Source organism: Aristolochia californica, unplaced genomic scaffold (assembly GCF_029961685.1).
Source record: "Aristolochia californica isolate CCGP_79_NKW_82.1479 unplaced genomic scaffold, dmAriCali1.0.hap1 SCAF_15, whole genome shotgun sequence".
Lineage (NCBI taxonomy): Eukaryota > Viridiplantae > Streptophyta > Magnoliopsida > Piperales > Aristolochiaceae > Aristolochia > Aristolochia californica.
In genome coordinates, this window is record NW_027181826.1 from 20,034,874 (window position 1) to 20,056,258 (window position 21,385).

A 21,385-nucleotide genomic window follows, 5' to 3' on the forward strand; every position below is an offset into this window, starting at 1 on the left:
ATTAATTGAAATGTTATTTCATATCAACTTCCTTTCTTTTGCTATGTTGTGGTGAATAATTTTCATATTAGTTGCTTAGCTCATGTACTGATTTTGTTGATCTAATGTATTTTCTTCCTATGGTAACAGGAAGAGGAAAAAAGGTGCAAAAAAGTAGAAGCAAATGGTAAGAAAAATGTCAAAGCCTCAAAACCTAAGGTGCGTTTGTTTAGGTTTAAAGTCTATGAAGTTTGGAGTCTACTCCATTTTATTTTTATTGACCTTGTTGCATCGTGAGTTTAATATTTTGTAAGCATATTTTGGAGTTGCACTATGTTTTAGAATAAAGAAAAACATTTTGTCTTGTAAAGATTGAGCTTGGTCTATCCCAAAATGATTAGCCACTTAGGAGACCTATTGCTCAACCTTATAAGCTAACAATAATTCTTAACACTGAACAAGATTACAACATGCATGAACACAAGGCAAACCTGGCATGAAAGCTCTCAGTGCCTAATAAAATCAAATTCTTCGTGTGGACGGCCATCAGGGAACAAATCCTCATCTTTGATAACCTCCATAAAAGAGGTTACACCGCCCCTGATCGCACTTGTACCCTTTGTGGTGTGTGCGATGAGACAGTCCAACATTTTCTCTTACATTGCGACTTTTCATGGCAAGTCTGGATGAAGATATTTCAGAAGATTAGTCTCCAAATAGGGCTACATCAGGACCTTTTTGGCACCTTTGAGATGGTTATGGGGATGCGCCTTCCTAAGCTGGGCAAGATAATTCTCTTGGCATGCCTTGCGCATGTCCCATGGTGTATATGGCTAGAGCGAAACAACTGGAGATTCAATTCCAAGGCTAGCAACCCGGATAATATAGCTTCTCAGGCAGTGGGCCTTATCTCGAGTTGGCTACATTCTAGGAAGGAGTTTGCTTTTCTATTGGGCGTCTCCCTTCGAGAAAATTGGGGTTTGATAGCGCACATGGCGGGCCCTCGTAGGAATCCGGTTATGGCCACCTGGGATCCTCCTCCTTATGACTGCATCAAACTCAATTTTGATGGCAGTGCTTTAGGCTGTCCTGGGCCGGCTGGAGCTGGTGGTGTTTTCAGAGATAGCATTGGAGACCCTATTTTATCCTATGCAGGGCCGGTGGGTATCGTTGATTCAAATATTGTTGAAGTGAGTGTTCTTCTGCTCAGCCTCCAAATCTTTAAAGAGTGGCTCCATGGCAAGCTGATTATTGAAGGCGATTCAAAGACTGTCATCAGCTGGTGTTCAAAGGAAAGCTCCCCTCTTTGGCGCCACTGGCCAATCATTGATTGTATCGCTGACATTGTGTCATCCATCTATTGTAATTGGCACCTCGTTCCTAGATCAACCAATTCTTGGGTTGATAAATTGGCAAAATTCGGAACCTCCTAGCAATCTCTCATTGTTTGGGAAGGCTTCCCCTCGTGTAATCATAATAAAATTCAGCATCATTTCAAAAATATAATTCTTAACACCAATTAATGTGGGGCTAGTCTCACTAATACTGCCCTTCCCATCCAGGCTTACACATACAGTTGACTGGCGTGAGGCTTGGGCAACACATATAGGATAGAACCTCAATAGGGTGTAAATTAGGCTTAGATCCAGGCAGACGTCCTATTATCTTACCATGTAATTAACCACTCAAAACCGGAGATTAACCTCAGATTACTCAAAAAGAGGTGTAGACTTTGATGACATCGACACCAGTTATGATGATGCAAGCAATTGCATAGGTTTGGAAGACCTACGTGGGCACAAAATTGGGGAGAAACCACCAAACAACCCTCTAGGGTCACATAAACCACATTAAACTGCTCAATTGGTAGCATAAGCCATTAATCCTTGGGTTATGGTAAAACAGAAAAAGAAGAAATATAACTTTTAACTCTGATGGAAGAGGCATAGCTCATGCAATGTGCGAGTTAATGTGGGTGATATTATTGATTACAAGGTTTTCCTAGTTGACAAATTGATGGTGAGGGGCTGTGCCAAAAAACTTGCGGAACTTATTGCCTAGAATCTAGTGTTTCATAAGGAGACTAAACATATTGAGGCTCACCGTCATATAATTTAAGATACTATAATAAGCAAAAGGTTACAGTACCTATGTGATATCTAAAGAACTCACCGTCTTTTAGTTTAAGATATTGTCATGACTAAAATGTTACAGTATCATATATGATATCTAAAAATCAGTGTAATAATATTTTTGCTAATATCTCGAATGAGAAAGAATTCAACAACTTTTCGTTCAGCTGGGGTTGTTTAATATATATTCCCTAACTTGAGGGAATGTTGAGTTATGTATACATAGGTGTTAGGGGTAAGCTTGGAATTGGTTTAGTTGATTTTATGTACTGTTTAGTTAAGGGCAGAACTCATATTACGTGTTGTATGTTTAGAAGTCTTCAAGTGAGGGACATATTTGTGTACTTTTGTAGTAATGTGAAGTGAACCTAATTAAAGACATGAATCGTCCATTAGCACAAATCTCTCTGTCTCTTTTTAACACAAATTCATCTCATTTTTTTATTGATTTTCTTTATTAGAGATTCATTTAAAATAATGACCTTACTTTTCTGTGGATTTATTGTAGCTAATTGGGAAAAGGCTAAAATTTGTACAGGGAAAGAATGCATCTGCACAAGATGTCAGAGGGTCTTCCAAGAGACCGGATTTGAAGGCAATGACAAAGGCAAGTGGCAACATGCATTATCTACTATTGACATGGACCTTATGGTGGTCAATTTATCTATTGATCTTTTAAGCATCATTTGATGTTATTGGCAGATGGTCGAGACAAATGCAATTTTGTACCCCAAGAGAATTGGTGCCCTTGACGGTTGGTGGTTTTGCCTTTTTTAGTAAAACCAATGCTTGGTTTTGTATCTTGCACTATGACTTCGATATTCTTCTAAAAAGATGACTTCAATGATACGAGCATGTACTGAATGAGTGTAAAGATGGTTTTTCCTTTTTATTTTTTATTTTTAGGAAAATGTGTAAATATTTATTCAAGGAGAGAAGAATACAACAAACTGATTTTTATTTATTATAAAAACTTGGAGTACATAAAAAACCTCAGATTTCTCCTTAAGGAGATAAATCCAAGTGCACCTATTAAAATCATCAATAAATGAAATAAAGTACCTATGACCGAATTGACTAGTCACAGGACAAGGACCCCAGATGTCTGAATGTGCAATCTCAAAAAGTTGACTAGACTTGTGGTATGAGACTGGAACGAACTCTTGTGATGCTTGCCTAGTTGGCATTGCTTGTATTGAAAAGAAATACTAGAAAAAAATTCTAAAAATTCTTGAATCAGTTTTGGTGTGAATGGATGACCTAATATCTGATGCCACTATTGAGGTGAGCTTGTTGAGTGTAGTGCTTGGATATTATCTGATAGGTGGGTCTCTAGATAATACAATTCGTTTATCTCACGAGTGGAACCAATCATTTTCCTTGTTACGAGATTTTGAAAGACATAATGAGTAGGATAAAAGGTCTGATAACATTTCATAGACTTTGCTAACTGACTGAAAGACAACAACTTCAAGGGAAATTTAGGGACATGTTGTGTTGACTGAGGAGACAAGAAGGATGTTGGAGTGATAGTACCCACTCCCTAAACTGATGAAGTAGACCCATTGACAAAATTGACATGCTTTATATACAATGACTTCAAGTCAGAAAAAAATGGATGACATACTTGAAATATGTTCAGTAGCCCCTGAATCGAGAACCCAAGATGGTGACAAGCGTACATGGAAGATTGATGTATTTGAACTGGTCCCAGTGGGAGTAGGGACAAGAACATAAGCATGGGCCACATATGCAGAGGATGAAACAACGGAAATCTAAGCCATATGTAGTGCAATCTACTGCCGTTGCTGAATTAACTGCTACGTTTCATCTAGGGCTCCTAGTGTAACAAAGGCAACAACATCAGATGCACCACTATTGCTATCATGGATAGTTGAGTTGGTCCATGTGGGTTTCCCAAATTTAACTTAACATCTATCAAAGTAATGGTTGTTGTGTCCACAATGAATGCACTTCCTTTCAAACTTACCATCACCGTGACCTCTACCATGACTTGAGCCATCTCTACCTCTACCAGCACCTATATGGCCTCTAGATGAGTCTATTGAATCTCATATAGGGGGGGGTTAGTGCACATGACTCAGGACATGATCTTCATGCGCATTACGCAGTTCATGTCCTGATGTCGTTAGGGAGCGCCGAAATTCATGTCATGTACATGAACATACATGACTCAAGAGTTCATGTCTCAAGAGTAAAGGGCGGAAAGTGCTTTCCGCCCGATTTTGAGAATCATCTACATGACTCTCGCGCGGGCTCTCTCTGGCTCAGACCATTCCCGCACCTCGCTTTCGTTCCCACAACCCCGCTGTCGTCTCCCTGAAGCCCAAACTCTCTGCTCCCTCTCTCGTCTCCGCCGTCCCTCTCCGGTCTCCCTCTCTACTGCCTCCATCTCTCGCTGCAAACGTTCTTCCGGCGTCCTTCTCTTTCTCAGACTCGCTTCTCCCTCTCTCTTATCTCTCTGTTTCTTCTCCCTCTCTTCTCCCTTTCGGCATCTCACTCCCTTCTCCCTCACGCTATCATTTTTTTCGCCAAAAGATCTTCCAATTTTTTGCGATTTTCCCTGTTTTAGTTTCGTTTTTCTTCGATTTTGACATTTGGACTTCTCGGCTTCCCTCTCTTCTCCCTCTCTGCGTACCGTCGGAGCGCCGCCTCTATCGGCGTTGCCCGCCGCTGTCGCCGTTGCCCACTGGCCCGTCGCCATCGTCGTTGCCCGCTGGTTCGCCCCTCACGAAGACAACGACCCTGAGGAAGACGAAGATAGTTTAAAACTATCGTCATTAATTTATAAAATTTATTTATAAAATAATTATTTTTATTTATTTAATACATTTATTTTATAATTACTATATTAAAAATAGTGATTTAATAGTCATAATTAAAATATTTTTAAAATAAATATTTGATAAATTATCTTGGCATAATTATCCAATTGCTATAGTTAATTAAACCAATGGTTTTAAATTTTGTGATAATATATTATTAATTAATAATACATAAAATATATTATATACAAATATATAGTGTGTTAAATTTATGATTAGATCAATTTTTTTCTTAAATTATTCATTTTTAGGTTAAAGTATATCATATGTTATTAATAACTCCACGTTATTTATAACGTTATTAATAACTCCATGTTAAACTCGGATATGCATGCGTAAAACATGTTTAAGATGCAAATGACCTAATGATCTAAAAATTTCATGCAGTAGAAAAAATGAATTCTCAAATTAATGTGCGGTGGGATATTTACCAGAGCCAAACAACCCACTTTTTGCCAATTTACAAAAAGCAGACAGAACAATCATAGATCATCGTAAATGTTTTTATCAATTAATGATGTGTAACGGCAATAAGTTTTGTTAGAAATGAGTTATGGTTTGGGAGTCACCACTCAGTTAAAAATATCTCGCCCCCCTTTTTCAATGATTGCAAAACCTAATATATAAAAAACTACAAGAGTTTACAATCCTTAAAAATCACATATAATTACCATATTAATGCATAATAATATATCTAATTCAATTAATAAATATATTAATATATTTAATTATACATTAAATAATTTATTCGTGTAGTAATAATGGTTGTTTTACCTAATTTGGGGTTTAAAGATTATATTGTAATTAAGTGTATTGTAAAGGTTTAGAGATTTTCTTGTTTTTTATGTTTTTCTCATGTTGGGGCACTAACACTGGAAACTGTTTTCCAGTGCACATGAAGTCGTCAACACTAACACCAAATGCGAAGATGATCTTCATGTACATGACTGACATGATCTTCATGTTGGACATGAACTTGATCTTTAAGTTTCTGAGGTATTAAGAGCATTAGCTTCCACCACCTTAACATCTTTACCTACTTTGGGTTCAATTGTCTTCTCAACTCTCATAATCCTGTCAAATGGTGGTAGATAGAGTGAGAATCTCATCAGAGGCTAATACCTTGGCCTTGATTCCATCAAATTCAGCACCCAATCTATCAGGAAATTTTACTACCAACAGCCGATTTTGTTGTTTTCTTAATTCCCTTTCCTCTGTATGGAATTGATGATACACTTTTATCTCTTGCCAGATCCTTAGAAATGCATTATAATATTTTTTAATTGTTTTGTTTCCCTTTTCAGTCCAAAGAAGTCAGTGTATAATTCATACACTTGAGAAAGATTGCTCTCCTGGGCATACAAAGACTCTAAGGACACAAACATGTCTTGCACTGTCTTTCAATTCATTACTTGATTCCTCAATGTAGAATTAATACTATAGACAGTCTAAGTCATAACTTGGCTATCCTTTGCTTCCCAATCATCATCTGTAGGAATTATAGGATCATGTTGAATGATTTTAATCTTCTTTTTGACCTTCAAATACATTCTGACAGATTTGGCCCAATTGAGATAATTTGACCCTGTCAGTTTCTTAGATGTAATGATAATTGTATCTTTTCCATCATACCCTACAATTTCTTTAAATGGAGTATATACTTCTCCTGAATCAGCCATATTTTGTGTACAGGATCATAAATCAACCAAACAACACTTCCAAAAATCTTCCAAAAATATCACCAATGTGGGCCCCACATCCTAAAATTAGGGTTAGGGCAAAAACTAGGATGTGGACACTCCAAACACCTTTAATCAATGCATAAGCTTCAATTTTCAAGAGAATAATATCAATTAACCCCTAATTAGGGCTGATGTCAGCCTAAAGAAGGATGATGTAGGTAGTTGATGCTCATCCCAAGAAATCTAAAAAAATCCCCTTAGGGCAGTTAAATCATAAGAGACCGCTCCTTCACTTTTCTAAAAAAAATAAAAAATCATAATAGATCACTCAATGATCATTAGAACTAGCAAGCTAGGGTTGTGGCAGAGAAAAAAGGAGAAAAGGCTTGAGTTTTTACCAACCTATAACCGAAAAACTTGATGAATCCTTCTTTTAAGAGATTGGCCCCTTCAGAGATTGATGGAAACTGATAGAAGACGCTCCCAAATACGATCTATTGCTCTGATACCATTTGAAAACTGAAGATTGAAGGTTAAGAAAGAGAGAAGAAAGAGGAGAAGGAAGAGGGAGGGAAGCGTTTGAGAGATGCTTAAAATAGAGCTCGTTGGGGATCGTGCACGTCCCCTCTATTTAATTAAGTGGGTCTCTAAAAATTACAAAAAGGCCCCCACTTATACAATCTAACTTCATTTCCTTGTAACTCCCATTCTATATATCCTATGTACATAAAACTTGAACCATAGATACAATTCAGCATGTAGAGCAAGATTATATATAAGAATAAATCTATTGAAGTGTGAAATGACCAAAATACCCTGGTTTTGTTTTCCAACAAGTTTCTTTGAGATGATTTATTCAGATGTGTGGGGACCTTGTCCGGTAATTAGTATGTTTGGTTACAAATATTTTGTGTCCTTTATTGATGATTCTAGCAAAATTACTTGGGTGTATCTCCTATTGGAGAAATCTGAAGCGTTCAATATATTTTTGACTTTCTACAATGAAATAAAAATTCAATATGGTGCTTCACTTCGAATTTTGCATACTGATAATGAGCTTGAATTTATAACTCACAACTTTATTTCACTTGTCATTCTATGTGTGCCATTCATCCGTCATCTTTTGTGTATGCTCCACAACAAAAGTGGAGTCGTAGAAAGGAAGACCCTCATTTGCTAGAAGTTGCATGGATTATGTTATTTCATCTGCATATTCCCAAATCGTATTGGGATGATGCAATTCTGATTGCCTATTTTCTCATTAATAGGATACCTTCCTCTGTGTGGAGGCAAGATTTGATTTAAGATGCTTGGTCTGATAGTGAGTTATTTCCCTTGTCTCCTTGTGTTTTTGGCTGTATTTGTTTTGTGTATGTGTTGGGTCCTATACTTGATAAACTCTCTCTTGACAATTAAATGTTTTTTCTTGGGTTATTCATGCACACAAATGGTATACATGTTATTATTCATCTACGAAAAAAACCTTTGTTTTAGCTGGTGTTACTTTTTTTTGAAGACACTCCATATTTCTTTATGTCTAGGTCTTTACCTGTTACTTCTTTCTAGCTAGTTCATGTTGCTCCTAGTCCAGTGGAGGAGACTTCTAGCTCAATTCCACTAGTTGAAACATCAAAACCCTTGTAGGTAGATTAACGTAGAAAATGTCATAAGACACCACAGAAAAATCTCTTTGCTACTTGTGTTATAACGTTCGTTGTTTGAGGCTCCTGAGGTAAGTGATTTACGTCTTCCTATTACTGTTCGTACTTGCCCAAGATATCCTATTTCTTATTATGTCTTTTTTGACTTGTCTGGGTCCTTTAAAGAGTTTTCTCTGTCATTGTAAGCGTTGTTGTCCCCTTTGTGGAAATAGGCTATGGACGAAGAGATGGAGATTCTACTTTTTTTTTTTTTTTTTGTAATAATGATGTATAAACTATTAAAAAGAGGGAGAAGAATACAAACCTAACTAAGTGAGCCTTCCTCCACAAGATGGAGGCTCTACTTGATCGTACAACATGGACATTATGTGATCTACCTCTTGGTGCCACAAGTGTAAGATGTCGTTGGCTGTACACAGTGAAGTATAATGTTGATGGGTCCATTGAGAGGTATAAAGCCTGCCTTGTTGCAAAAGTATACCTAGACTTATAGAATTGATGTATTTGAAACATTCTTTCTTGTAGCCAGATTATCTTCTATTCGAATTCTTGTTTCAATGGTAGTAACTTAGAGTTGCTCTTACATCAATTGGATATAAAAAATATGTTCTTATATGGAGCTTGGATGAGGAAGTGTATATAGAGCAACTTCCTGAGTTTGTTACTTAGGGGGAGACAGAAAAGGTATGTAAGCTGAACAAGGCAATCTACGGTCTCAAGTAGAGTCCTTGGATATAGTTTGATAAGTTCAGCAAAGTATTTGTCTTTGGCTTTCTCTAGAAGTCGTCGTGATAATTCATTGTTCATTTTATAAAGACATGCTGGAATTGTGACCCTACTTCTTTATATGGATGATATAGTCTTATTTGGAAGTGTTATGCAAGGGATTGAAAAGGTAAAAATATACCTCGCTAAGAACTTTCACACAAAAGACTTAGGGTGAGTAAAATAATTTCTGGAAATTGAGGTAGCTAGAATTAAAATTTGAGTTGTATTAACTCAACGTAAGTATGTGATAGATATGCTACAGGATTATGAGTTACTTGGGGCAAAACCTGCGGAAACTCCTTTGGAAATCAGTTTCAACCTCCTTGAAGACGCAATGGAACAATGGTTACTCCTTATGTTTGGTCTTCTACTCAGATCGATGATCTTTTTACTTGGGCAAGGCAGAATTTGGGATTTTTTGAAACAAGCTAAGCTTTCTTGATATATGTGCTCTAGCTTCATGAGTGTTAGAAACTATGCAAGGGTACTTTAGTCATTTCTCTCTTCTTGATACTCAATTCTTGAGGTAGCAATAGGCTATTTATCCTGATAAGTCTATATTTCAAGTTTGGTTAAGTTCTGAATAGTATTGAGTGAGTTATGAAGGTCTAAGTTGTAAAGCGCATTTTTGTATCTCGTATAGTTTCACTGTCTTTTAATAGAGAAAGGGCTCGATTTTGAGCCTCAGTTTGTGCTGCCTGACGCACACTTGCCTTCTCTTTCTTCTCCTTTCTTCTTCTTTCTTCTTCTTCTCTCTAAAGCTTGCACCATCTAAGTTTGTTGGCCTTACTTTCTCTTGCTGTGATGACAGGAATCGACGTTGGACACCAATTCTTTTCTCGAGCTGAAATGGTGGCTGTTGGTTTGCACAACCACTGGCTTAAAGGCATTGATTATCTGCGAAAAGATTTTAGTAAATTGGTATCTATCTAAATTTCACAGTTAAATTTGAAGGGTTTCTACTGTTATCGATCATTAAATTTTGTTTGAGGAAGATGTTACGTCAGAACAGAGGATGTGAGAAATATGTTTTAGAAAACTCTGATAGTTCTGGTTTTATATATTGAAAGATCTTTCATTGGGAATTTCAGTATGGGAAAAGCTTCTAACAGAGCAAGTTTTTAAAGGATTTTGCTCATTAAATTCTTTTTTTTTTAAATGATGTTGAATTTTATTAAATCAAAAGTTCAGAAGAACAGGATTACAGGGGGGGAAGCCTTCCCAATGGCGTTTCTCATGATGATTCCTTTTTCTTTCTTCAGTTGCTGCCTAGTTAGCGTATTGGTGAACTCTGTGTTCCCATAGATGCACATTGTCAAACTTCTTCAAGAAACACATTGGGTTGGTCAGTTCTCAAGTTTTTGTTCTAGTTAAGAGAGAACAAATTCTATGATAGATTGAAACTGTCTTAGTCTTGATATGTTGTCTAGTACTCCTTTATTCATTGTACTTTCTTTTTAGAAATCCACTTCCATTTCACTACAAAGCAGGTGATATACTAAATTTAGTTTACTTCAATTTTTTACAAAGCTGGTCATTTGCTAAATTTAGTTGTACTTAAATATATGACAAAAAGCATTGACAATTCTCAGGTATTGTGGTTGGTCTGCAAATGTGTGTCGTACTTCTTATTTGCTTCCACCTTATACTGTTTTTTTGGAAGTGGTGCTTCCACCTTATACTTGCTCCACAATTTCAGTATATCACTCTTTGGATCCTTGTCTCTTTGTTAAATATTACAGGATGAGTACAAAAACTATACTTTGCCCTTGGCGGTGTCCATTGTGATATCAGGCCAATATGAAGATGATTTAGACAATTTAGATGAAGTCGTTTACACGGGTCAGGGTGGAAACAATCTACTTGGAAACAAGCGTCAAATGCAGGATCAAGAACTGACTAATGGAAATTTGGCACTCAAGGTGTCTATTAAATTATATGCAATTTGAGATAATGAAGTTTATTCTTTCTTTATGTTATATTTTTCTTGCTTTACTTGTAGGCATATACTTGGTGAATGTGCCCCTTGTTGATCGTTGCCAGTTTCTTTGTGTACTTGTAGAACTGGAGAGAAACCGAGTTCTGTAATGGAGGACAATGACCAGCAAAATTGCCTCAAAGAGATTATTAGGAGGGATTAGGGTGATTGGTTAACCCCTCTCTTATGTTCACTGAATTAATGTTATTAGAGTGAAGACCAAAATACGCTTAATGTCAGCCTCGTACTTTCCTTACAATAAATTATGTGGCTAAAATACACCTTAATAAAGCTACATAAATTCAAACCCATAAATGACAAAAACTACCACTGTTTAATAACTCTCAATATCCCCTCAAGTTAGGGCCTTTAAACAAAAAAACTCCAGCTTGTTCCAAAAGTAAATGAAACTCTTGCTTATTTAAAGTTTTGGTAAACTCATCATCAAACTTATCCTGTGACTTTACATATAGAGTTGCAATCACAACATCTTGGATAAAGTGACAATCAACCTCATAATGCTTGGTCATTTTAAAAGTACTTGCTTACCAGTTATAAAGATAATAATAACCTGATCATTCTTAAAAAAAAAATAAAAAATTAAGAAAGATGGTGGTGTGATCACAACTCACTACTGTAGGTTAGTTGAGTGAACACCTAAATTCAGTTAACAAAGATTTGACCACATCAATTCACATCCAGCTTGAGCTATGGTGTGGTATTTTGCTTCAGAACTTGACCTTGCCACTTCTATTTTCTTCTTGTTTTCTATAAAAAGCTTACCACTTACATAGAAGGTTCTACTTACAAAGGTGCAGTAGCCCCAAGATGACCTCCTGTCACTTCAGATCTTGTAGAATCTGCACTAGAGAAGCTAGCGATGTCAAGATGACCATATGGTTTACTTACAAAACAAACTTCCCCTAGAGCTCAGTTTTTGACATCATAAAAACTTGTATCCTGTATTTAAATATATTTTCCTTGGAGTGTCCATTAACTTACCACACTTTCAGAGATGTCCACTCTAGCCACTGTTGCTTATATTAGCTTCCGAATAAGTTTGTGATACTGTCTTATCCTTTAGTATGACACTCTGTTCATCATGTACATCTACTTGTTGACAACTGTGTGTGCTAGTTCACTTCTAGTAACCCTTGTCTCTAAAAGCATATCTATAAAATTTTTCCTTTGTGCTAGCACAACTCCTTGCTATTATGTGTAATTTCTATATAATGGTAATGTTGTGGCTGCCTCAAACCTATTATCTATGAGTATTCTTTCAACTACACTTTAATGCATTTAATTTCCTGCAAGTCACTTCCAAACATGACAATACCATCTGCATTGACAATCAGTGTTACAATATTTGCACCTCTTTTAAGAACATACAAAGTTCTCTTGAAACCTTAAGTTCACCATAAGTTGTTAAACTACCATGCCCTTGGATTTTCTTTGAATTCATAAATAACTTTTTTCAACTTGCAAATTTATCTCTGTATGAGCAAGAAACAAAAGTGGTTGCTCCATATATATATCTTTCACAAAATTTCCATGCAGGAATTTTCTTTTTTACATCAAGTTGATGCAAAGACTACTATTTCTTTACAAAAATTGATATCAGAATCTAGACTGAGCTCAGCTTAGCGATGGGAGAAAAAAGTTTCAAAGTTGTTAGCACCTTAAATTTGACTATATTCTTTGGCTAATAACCTTTATTTCAATTCTTCAGTAGACCCACTTGGATGGAACTTTGGTGTACACCCGTATGCAACCAATTATTTCAGTATGAACAAAAGGATCACAAAAAACTCAAGTGTGCCTAGATTCCACAATTTGCATCTCCTTATCCGCTGCAGGTTGCTGCTTGGGTTTTCCAAAGCTTCTTTGTGTTGCCAAGGAGAGGGTAGCCCAAAAAGAAGCAATTGATTAAGGAGATAATTTATCAAAAGGTCCAAGACAATGAACATAAAAAATACAACTGCAAAACAAGGAGAGAGGATATAAAAACAAACTTGGTTCTAGTATCTCAAGTGGAATTTGACACCACAAAATAGATGAAGGCATTCATTGTACAAAATAACATGAAGTGAGGTTGACATCTCCCCAAAATCTTTTAGGGATTTTCATTTGCAAGAGAAGAGTTTTTGCAATATCAAGTAAATTTCGATTTTTTGTTTAGTCATTCTATTTTGTTGTGAAGTGCATGCACATGAACTCTAATGGAGAATGCCATGAGAAGAATAGAAGTTAGGTATTCTTTTGCTTGTAAATGTGAGGGCATTATCAGCATGTGGAATAGGAATATTGGAATCATAGTCACCAGCAAAGGCAATAAAATACTGGAAACTGCCCTAAATATCTGAATGAACTACACTAAATAGGGATGTATTTCTTTTATGAACTCTAGAGGGATATACAGTGCTATGGTGTCCAACTGACACTGCTATCAAATGAAGATACATGACTGAAATGAGTAGATAGCTGATGCCACTTCTTTGGTGAGGGATGACCAAGTCAAAGATGCCATTAGTATGGAGACTCAAAAGTGTGTAGTGGATTGGTATCTTGATTGACCACTGCATGATAGTAGAGGCCTTTTTTTTTTCATGCCCATTTAACTTCATTATTTGAATCTATGGTTGTATTGTCTTTCTCATCTTTTTCAACCCTTATTGAGGAGTAAGAACTTCACCAGGCCGTTTCACTATGTCACTAAAACTCACCAGATTTCATATTAAGGACTTGTTGGACCACTTGAAAGGTTGTAGTGGAAGGTGAAATCACTAGAGAGTGACAAAATTGGGTTAATGGGCAGGAAATGTTGGGGTGGAAGTTGCTTCACCCAAAGAAAGTGAATCACCCCATTTCTTCATAAAATGGAATGTGGGTGGTATTTCACTTTCCATTTCTGTTGCAATTTCTAAAGAAAGGTAGTGTAATAAAATATGAAATCAAGGTCATTTTGGTCATTACACGTATATTTCATGGTCTCTATTGTTAGGAAGGTCATAGGATAGTGATACATCAGAGCCGAGAGGCGAGAAATGAGAGACACCCTCGATTAGAGTCTCCTCCCAATCGTGGTGGCAGCCGCCGACGTTTGCCCTGTTGTTCTCGGGACCAAAGCCTGACGGAGCGGCTAGAATCCTTTTTCCGGCAAGCGGCAGATAACAGCAATGAAGATCACGAAAGGTCTACCCACGCTCTGATAGGGCTTCATCGCTACAATGAAGACAACAAGACGAGGAGCTCTTGGCCTGGCATTCACCGTGACACTCCGAGGACCGACGCAGAAGACGACAACGACATTGAATGGATTATAGTTAGCAGATGACAGACTCGGAACAAGCATCCACACGATGTCAAACAGCCCTCTGCAGCCCCCTTTTGATTCGTCTATGAACCCACCACACTAACGATCACTTGGGTTGCCCTCCATGCCATTCCTTGCGTTCAGGTGACGGTGAAGACCTGGGTAAGGTGTTCCTTCATCGCCATCCTGATTGCAGCTTGCGCCTCCTTCATCACTCAATTCACAGAGGTTACCAGGAGCAGCCGCGATTGCCCACCGAGGTCCAAGGAGCTCTGGACAAAGCCTTGCCGCTTCAGCTTCCTCATTGTTCACTTGAATAATGCTATTGATTGCCACATTGTCCTCTATCGAAACTGCACCACCATGGGCCAAGTCGCCATTCCGGAGGCCATTAACACCTTCGGCTGGTCCAAATTCATCCACTGTCTGCGAAGCTTCCTCCCAGCCCCGCCACTAGCCAGCCCTCATCACGCCACCCCTGCAACAAATTATCCCCCACTCCCCCCAACCGAAAGCCCTGTAGTCTAGAACCTCTTCACGACACTCCCCGCGTCATGTCCTCCCCTATCCCAACTGATTCACCTATCTTTGTCTCGCACAACCCGACTAGCCAACCCAAGCCCACTTCCACTCTAAACAAGCCAACTATAGTGGTCCCCATACACCTACTTCACATTGGCCTCGATAGACTGACCTACGCTGCCTTCGTCATTTTGGAAGCTTTGCCTGATGATGGAGAGGACGTTTCGGATTGGTTCATTCGGCAGCTACACTTGGACTACCGGCCGCAGTGCTCATATCTGTGCCTCGACATGTGGATTGTCACTTTCCGATCACTTGGGGATCGGTGGATGGCTGCTCGACTTCCCACTTCGGCATTCATCTCCTCTGTCCAAGATTGGTCTCCATCCTCACACTGCCGTTGCCTCGGCCAATGGATCCAAATTTCTGGTCTCCCACTAGAATTATGGGATAATAGTGTTTTCCAACTCATTGGTGATCACTATGACTCTCTTGTTTGGCTCGATGGTCGCACTGCTAATTGATGCAGGCTTGACTTCTCTTGACTTTTCATTAACCCCAACAATATACACTTTTGAAGTTCTTTCGTGTGGCTTGAAGTTGATCAATCTACTTTCTGGCTCTGTATCACCTTCAACGACCTCACCGGTGACACAACAACATCCAGATCAGGGAGGACGCCCAACCCGGCGACGTAGCTCGAAGCAACTTAGTTAGCCCAATGAGTTACCTGGCTTACCCGTTGATTCCTTTGCCACCCTTACCACCATTGAGACCCCTAACACCGTCCTGCCACTCTGCCTGTAGCTGCCTCCCCTTCCCTTTAATTCAAATTTGAATTCCAACTTTCTAACATTGCAAAACTTCTCCTGCCACCCTGAGCCCTTTGCCCCCTGACAGACACTGTTGACAGTGCAATCACTTTGGAACCATGCCCTCCCTCTCCCTCGACCACCTGGCTCTTTCTTCTCCCATAGGGAGGCCCCCCAATCGAAAAGCCCACCAATGCACCAAACTTTATCTCCTCGCTTAATTTCTCTCATTATGCCCCCCAATTGCCCTAGACCAACATGATCTTCCACCCCTAATTAACTAGCGGTAAGACTCCCCACTATCCCAGTCGGAACCAAGACCCTCCACTTTCCACAATTGGCCTCTCCCATCCCATGGCTCAGGCCTCGCTCTTACCCACCCACGAGCGGTCTCTTATTATGTTTTCTGTTTTATTTTTGGCTTTATATGGCTGTATACAACAAATTTATGTACCAAGGGCAATTCTGTCTTTTTAGCTGTCTTTTTTCTTAAAGTGATATAATAAAAGAGATCAAGGATCGAGTTGATCCCTAATGGATGCTACCCTTCATGCAGTTTCTCTCTTTTTTCTCCCTTTTATTTCTTCTTTCCCTTCTCTCTATTTTTTTTATTATATAATTTCATAGCTAGCAAAAAAAGACCCTTCAGTTTGACCTCTTTCTAGTCAAAGGAAGACAAAAAGTTGGGAGGAAGAGGTCCTTCCCCTACCACTCCCCGTTGCTTTCTCCAAAAAGAGAATAAATAGGGTTGGGTGGAGGACCTCCTCCTTTTTGTCTTATTTTGGTTGGAAGGAAACAGGAAGGGGGAGGGGAGGCCCCTCCACCAACCTTCATGCGACTAGAAGAATATTGAAATGAGGGGAGGTCCTCCTTTCTTCTTTCTGTCTGGCTGGAGGGGGATTGAAACCAAGGAGAGGAAGATCGTCACACCATCGATTGTGGGAGGATCTTCTTATCTTTTATTTATTTTCTTGAATGTAATTTTCTTAACAATTCTAATATAAAAATTTAAAATAATTAATTTTATGAATAAAAATTTTTGTTTGTAATTCATGGGTCAAATTATTATTAAAAGAGTATATCATTAAAATAATATAGCATATTGTTAAACATATAAAATATTATAATTATAATACACATATTGTAAACATTTAAAATATCATAATTATAATTATACTTGTATTATCAGAACGGTATAAAAATTTAATTATATTAAATAAATAAAATGGCAATGATTTTTATTCTTAATTATTTTAATATGTAATTTTTATTCAACTGCAAAGCTAGTACCCCAGATAACACTACTTCTCATGCTGTCGGCCTCATCTCGAGCTGGCTTCATACAAAGAAGGATTTTGCCACTCTTTCAGGGGTTTCCCTTTGGGAAAATTGGAATTTGATCGCTCACATGTCTGGCCCTAGCAGAGCTCCTAGAATGGTTATCTGGGATCCTCCCCCCAGTGATTGCATAAAGCTGAATTTTGATGGTGATGTCCTGGTCCAGCAGGAGCAGGTGGTATATTCAGAGGTCACAATGGAGACCCCATTCTTTCTTATGCGGGTCCGGTGGGCATTGCCAATTCTAATACTGCTGAAGTTTGTGCTCTGTTGTTCGGCCTCCAAATCTTCAGAGATCGTCTCCATGGCAAGTTAATTATTGAAGGCGACTCAAAGACAGTTATTAGTTGGTGTTCCAAAGACAACCTCCCCCCTTGGTGCCATTGGCCCATTACCGATAGTATTGTTGACATTGTATCTTCTTTGCATTGTAATTGGAATCTCATTCATAGATCAACCAACTCTTTGGCTGATAAATTGGCTAAATTCGGAACTTTCCAACAATCTCTCATTGTATGGGAAGGATTCCCTCCTTTGTAATATGCTATTTTCTTTTGTCTAAATAAAAATCAGCATCATTTAAAAAAAAAAATTAATTTTTTTCAAAATATTTTTTTTAAAATTTATAATTATTTAATATTTGGCTTAATTTTTTAACCATTATATATTGAATATTTAAATAATTAATATTTCACATTTGCATTAAATTAAAATTACATAATAATATTACTGACGGTAATATAAATGATGTGGTGAACTTAATCATTTTATGATTTTTTTAGAAACATTAATTTATTTATATTAAATAATTTGCTTAAAATATTAAAATAATTATGAATTTAATTCTTTATTATATTGAAACAAAAAAAAAATATGTTATCAAATTCAAGGATTATTTTATAATTTCTTAATTTTTTGATTTGTAAGTTTCATGTATTCAATAGTTTTTAGTGGGAGTCCACTTGGTGGAGCCAATATTTGAACAAGTCCCTCCATTTCTATGAGCAGCTTCATCACTAATTTATTCTATTAACGAATTTCTTGTACACTTTCAAATGAGATTATACTAGCACAAAAAAGTATCTGTTATTGCACTTTGATAAGGTACACTAGCAAAAAATATACACTTTCCAGAAAAAGCAGATCTCCTTATAATTTAGTTTCACTTTCTCAATCACTTTCTTTAAGTGATCTTCTTTCTGAGTGGTCTTTCTCTATCACTTTAGTGCATTAACCCTTTGGCAACAATTAGCAATCAAATGAAGTAGTATGACATCATAGCTCTCAAATATAAGCAACACAACACCTAAATCACCATGAAAACAACAGTTATAAACATTATACCTTATGCGGGTGACTGTTCCTCACAAGACTAACCAAAAGTAACACCTACATAAAGGACCTTGACCAGACAGATTGAAAAGATAAGTACCCAAAACTAGTCATTTGTAGGTTGAGGAAGAGGGAGGAAAAAAGGAGAAAAATAAGTCACGATCAATCTGGAATGCATAGTTATTGTCGTTAAAGTTGGGTCAAGGTCCATCATAAATACTGACCAAGTTAGGAGGTTATATCCCACTAATAATCATAAGATATTAATGCTTATCTATTGGGCCTATTCCCACTAACAGTTCTGATACCATGTAAAAGTGGAGAATTGAAGAGATATCCAGTTTTAGAATAATTGTCATCAATTAGAAAACTTGTGCTTAGAGGATTTGGGTGGCTGATCAACTCGTCTCTCTCTCTTCTTCACTAATTTAATGTAAGTTATATTGATGACAAAAATACTGCTGACATGAGACACATACTCTCCTAACATTAAGTATTATGAATGAAAAATTCCTAAATAAAGAAACCCAGATCTTGATCCCATAAATTACTGACTGTGGCTCTTTATTAACTGTCAACACTTTGCAGCTTGTTGAGTTTTTTATTTTTATTTTTTATTTTTTATCTTCTGTTTATTTCTATCTTATTTGGGCTCTGACATATAAACCTGTCAGCTTCTATCATCTTCCTCTGTAAGCTATTCAGTTGTTTTTACAAGTTCGAACAAATATTTGCTGTGTATACAGTGTCCTCCAGTGGATGAGGTCTTTGACTGATATGATTCGTTCAATATTTGCAGAACAGTATGGAACAACAGACGCCTGTTAGGGTAACCCGTGGTCATGTGTCTGACTATAGCTATGTTGGTAAGGTTTACACTTATGACGGCCTATATAAGGTACATATTATTAGCTTAATATCTTCTTATTCTGGAATACATTTACTGCAATTTTTTTTTCTTGACCTTTGGGCATCGCTCACGGTTTATCTTTCTTTGTTGAGGATGATAAAAATATAGATTCAATTAAAAAATTTAAAAGTTTGCATTTGTCAAGTTGTAGAGTAGGGTTTTGAAGAGATTCGAAGAGAGAAAAAGAAGAGGCAACGAACAAGAAACTGCAGCAGAAAGGGATGGCAGATGTCTGGGCAAAAATTGACCCCTGTTGCATCTTTTTGATCACTTTTTAAGTTATTTTGATAAAAATTGACTGATATCCTCCTCTCTCATTTTTACACTGTATGCACCATAGTTGAGTAACATAACAAAAGTATAAGACCTAGAAACTTAAGCCTAACACTTATAAGGGAGAGGGAATTCAATGATTAAACTATCCACAAGAAAATTGACCAAAATACCCCTAATTTACAACTCTCAACACTCTCCCTCAAGTTGGAGCACACGTAAAAGTAAATTGAACCAAATGCCCTCATTTAAATTTTGAGCTCTCCATCAAGTTGGAGCATACATATCATAGAAGTCCAGTTTGTTGCAAAGAGATATGACCTCTTTTTGACCTAAGGCCTTCGTGCAGAAATCTTCAAGTTGATCCATAGTCTTGGCATATGGATTAACAATCTTATCTCTCATTACCTCATCTCAGATAAAGTGGTAGTCAACCTCATTGTGTTTTATTCTTTAATGGAAGATTCAATCAAAATAGCAACTTGATTATCACATCCAATGACAATAGGATTCTTCAGAGTAAACCCGGACTACCATAAGTGATTTCAAACCATGATAACTCCGAGCATGCATGAATCATTACTCTTTTCTCAAAACCAGCAAATACTTAACTAGATGGATTGCTGAAATTACTTGTGAAGTTCATCCTTATTCATAGCAAGGAATTAGATGAGGAGTAGAACTAGGCGTAAGAGACCTAATTGCCCCACTCTAGCTTTCAAAACTTATCCCAACATTTCTCTGACATATGATTAGTACGATCACAATGAATACAAGGCTGGAATTCTGTGCCTTTTAACTCTTCATCCCCCTTGATTCCTACCTCGAGCCTCCCTGATTTCCTCCTCGACCTCTAACTGATTGTCTTTTACTAGTGTTCAATTCAGTAGAAGTATCTCCTTTTGGTGTTACTTCAGGGGGATGAATCACAACTGACTCTACTGTAAATAAGGCAGCATAAGTTTCTTGAAACGAGGGAGCAGTGCTGGCCAGAAGTAGATGGTGGTAAAGACCACCATTAAAGCAGCCCAAGCGAGACTTACTATATCCATGTAAATTATCTCCCCGATCTCTATGAATATGAAGGAATTATTCCATTATTAATCACTAATAATAGTGGAATCAATGGTGCAGAAAATGAAAGATGTAAATCCATTGGAAAATAAAAAAAGACGCATGTCCGATGAAATGAAATGGTTGTTGCTATCTGCTCCAATAATGAATCATTGGTTTAACTGAATAACTAAATAAAATAGATGGACCTTTCTCTTCGTCTCAGGTCGATGGATCTTCTAGGTTTCGTCGTAAACCTAATTGGTTACTTCCAATTACGTAAATCAATAGTTCAAACCGCACTCAAAGGTAGGGCATTTCCCATCGATATAGGAACCTCTGTACCAGAAACAATGGTATCTCCAATTATAGCCCCACTTTGAGGGTTTCCCTTTCTGTTTCCATTTCCTGTTACTCATGAACAATTGGGTGATAGTGATGTACTTTTTTTTTTTTTTTTTTGAAAAGATATATATATTAACAATTGGGTGATAGTGATGTACTTCCTGCCATAAACTATCCACATCACCAATTGTCTCAACTAGTGACTTGTCATCCCTCTTTCCAGTAAACAATTGACATATAAATAAAAAATTCTGGATATGTTGCTTGCCTGAGAGAATCGTTTCTCCAAGATTTCCCAGATTTCCTAGGCGGTTTTATTATAGATCATCTGGTTCACAAAATTGGACTCCATTCTATTTAATAACCAAGCCATATCTGTGTAATTATCTTGCTCCCACTCTTCAATTTCTGAATCAGGAGGGATTGTTATCAAAGACTCTA

At 37.3% G+C, this 21,385-nt stretch overlaps 1 protein-coding gene across 1 annotated transcript in view; it reads left to right on the plus strand.

The window, feature by feature from the left end:
• LOC137951889 (histone-lysine N-methyltransferase, H3 lysine-9 specific SUVH4-like) overlaps window positions 1–21,385 on the plus strand; it is a 47,727-nt gene that overhangs the window by 10,779 nt on the left and 15,563 nt on the right. Inside the window, exons 2-7 of the mRNA XM_068798862.1 lie at window positions 130–198; window positions 2,650–2,718; window positions 2,814–2,865; window positions 9,880–9,989; window positions 10,811–10,990; window positions 19,163–19,261. Coding sequence (XP_068654963.1) covers window positions 130–198; window positions 2,650–2,718; window positions 2,814–2,865; window positions 9,880–9,989; window positions 10,811–10,990; window positions 19,163–19,261 — 579 coding nt within the window. The remainder of the gene's footprint in view (window positions 1–129; window positions 199–2,649; window positions 2,719–2,813; window positions 2,866–9,879; window positions 9,990–10,810; window positions 10,991–19,162; window positions 19,262–21,385) is intronic.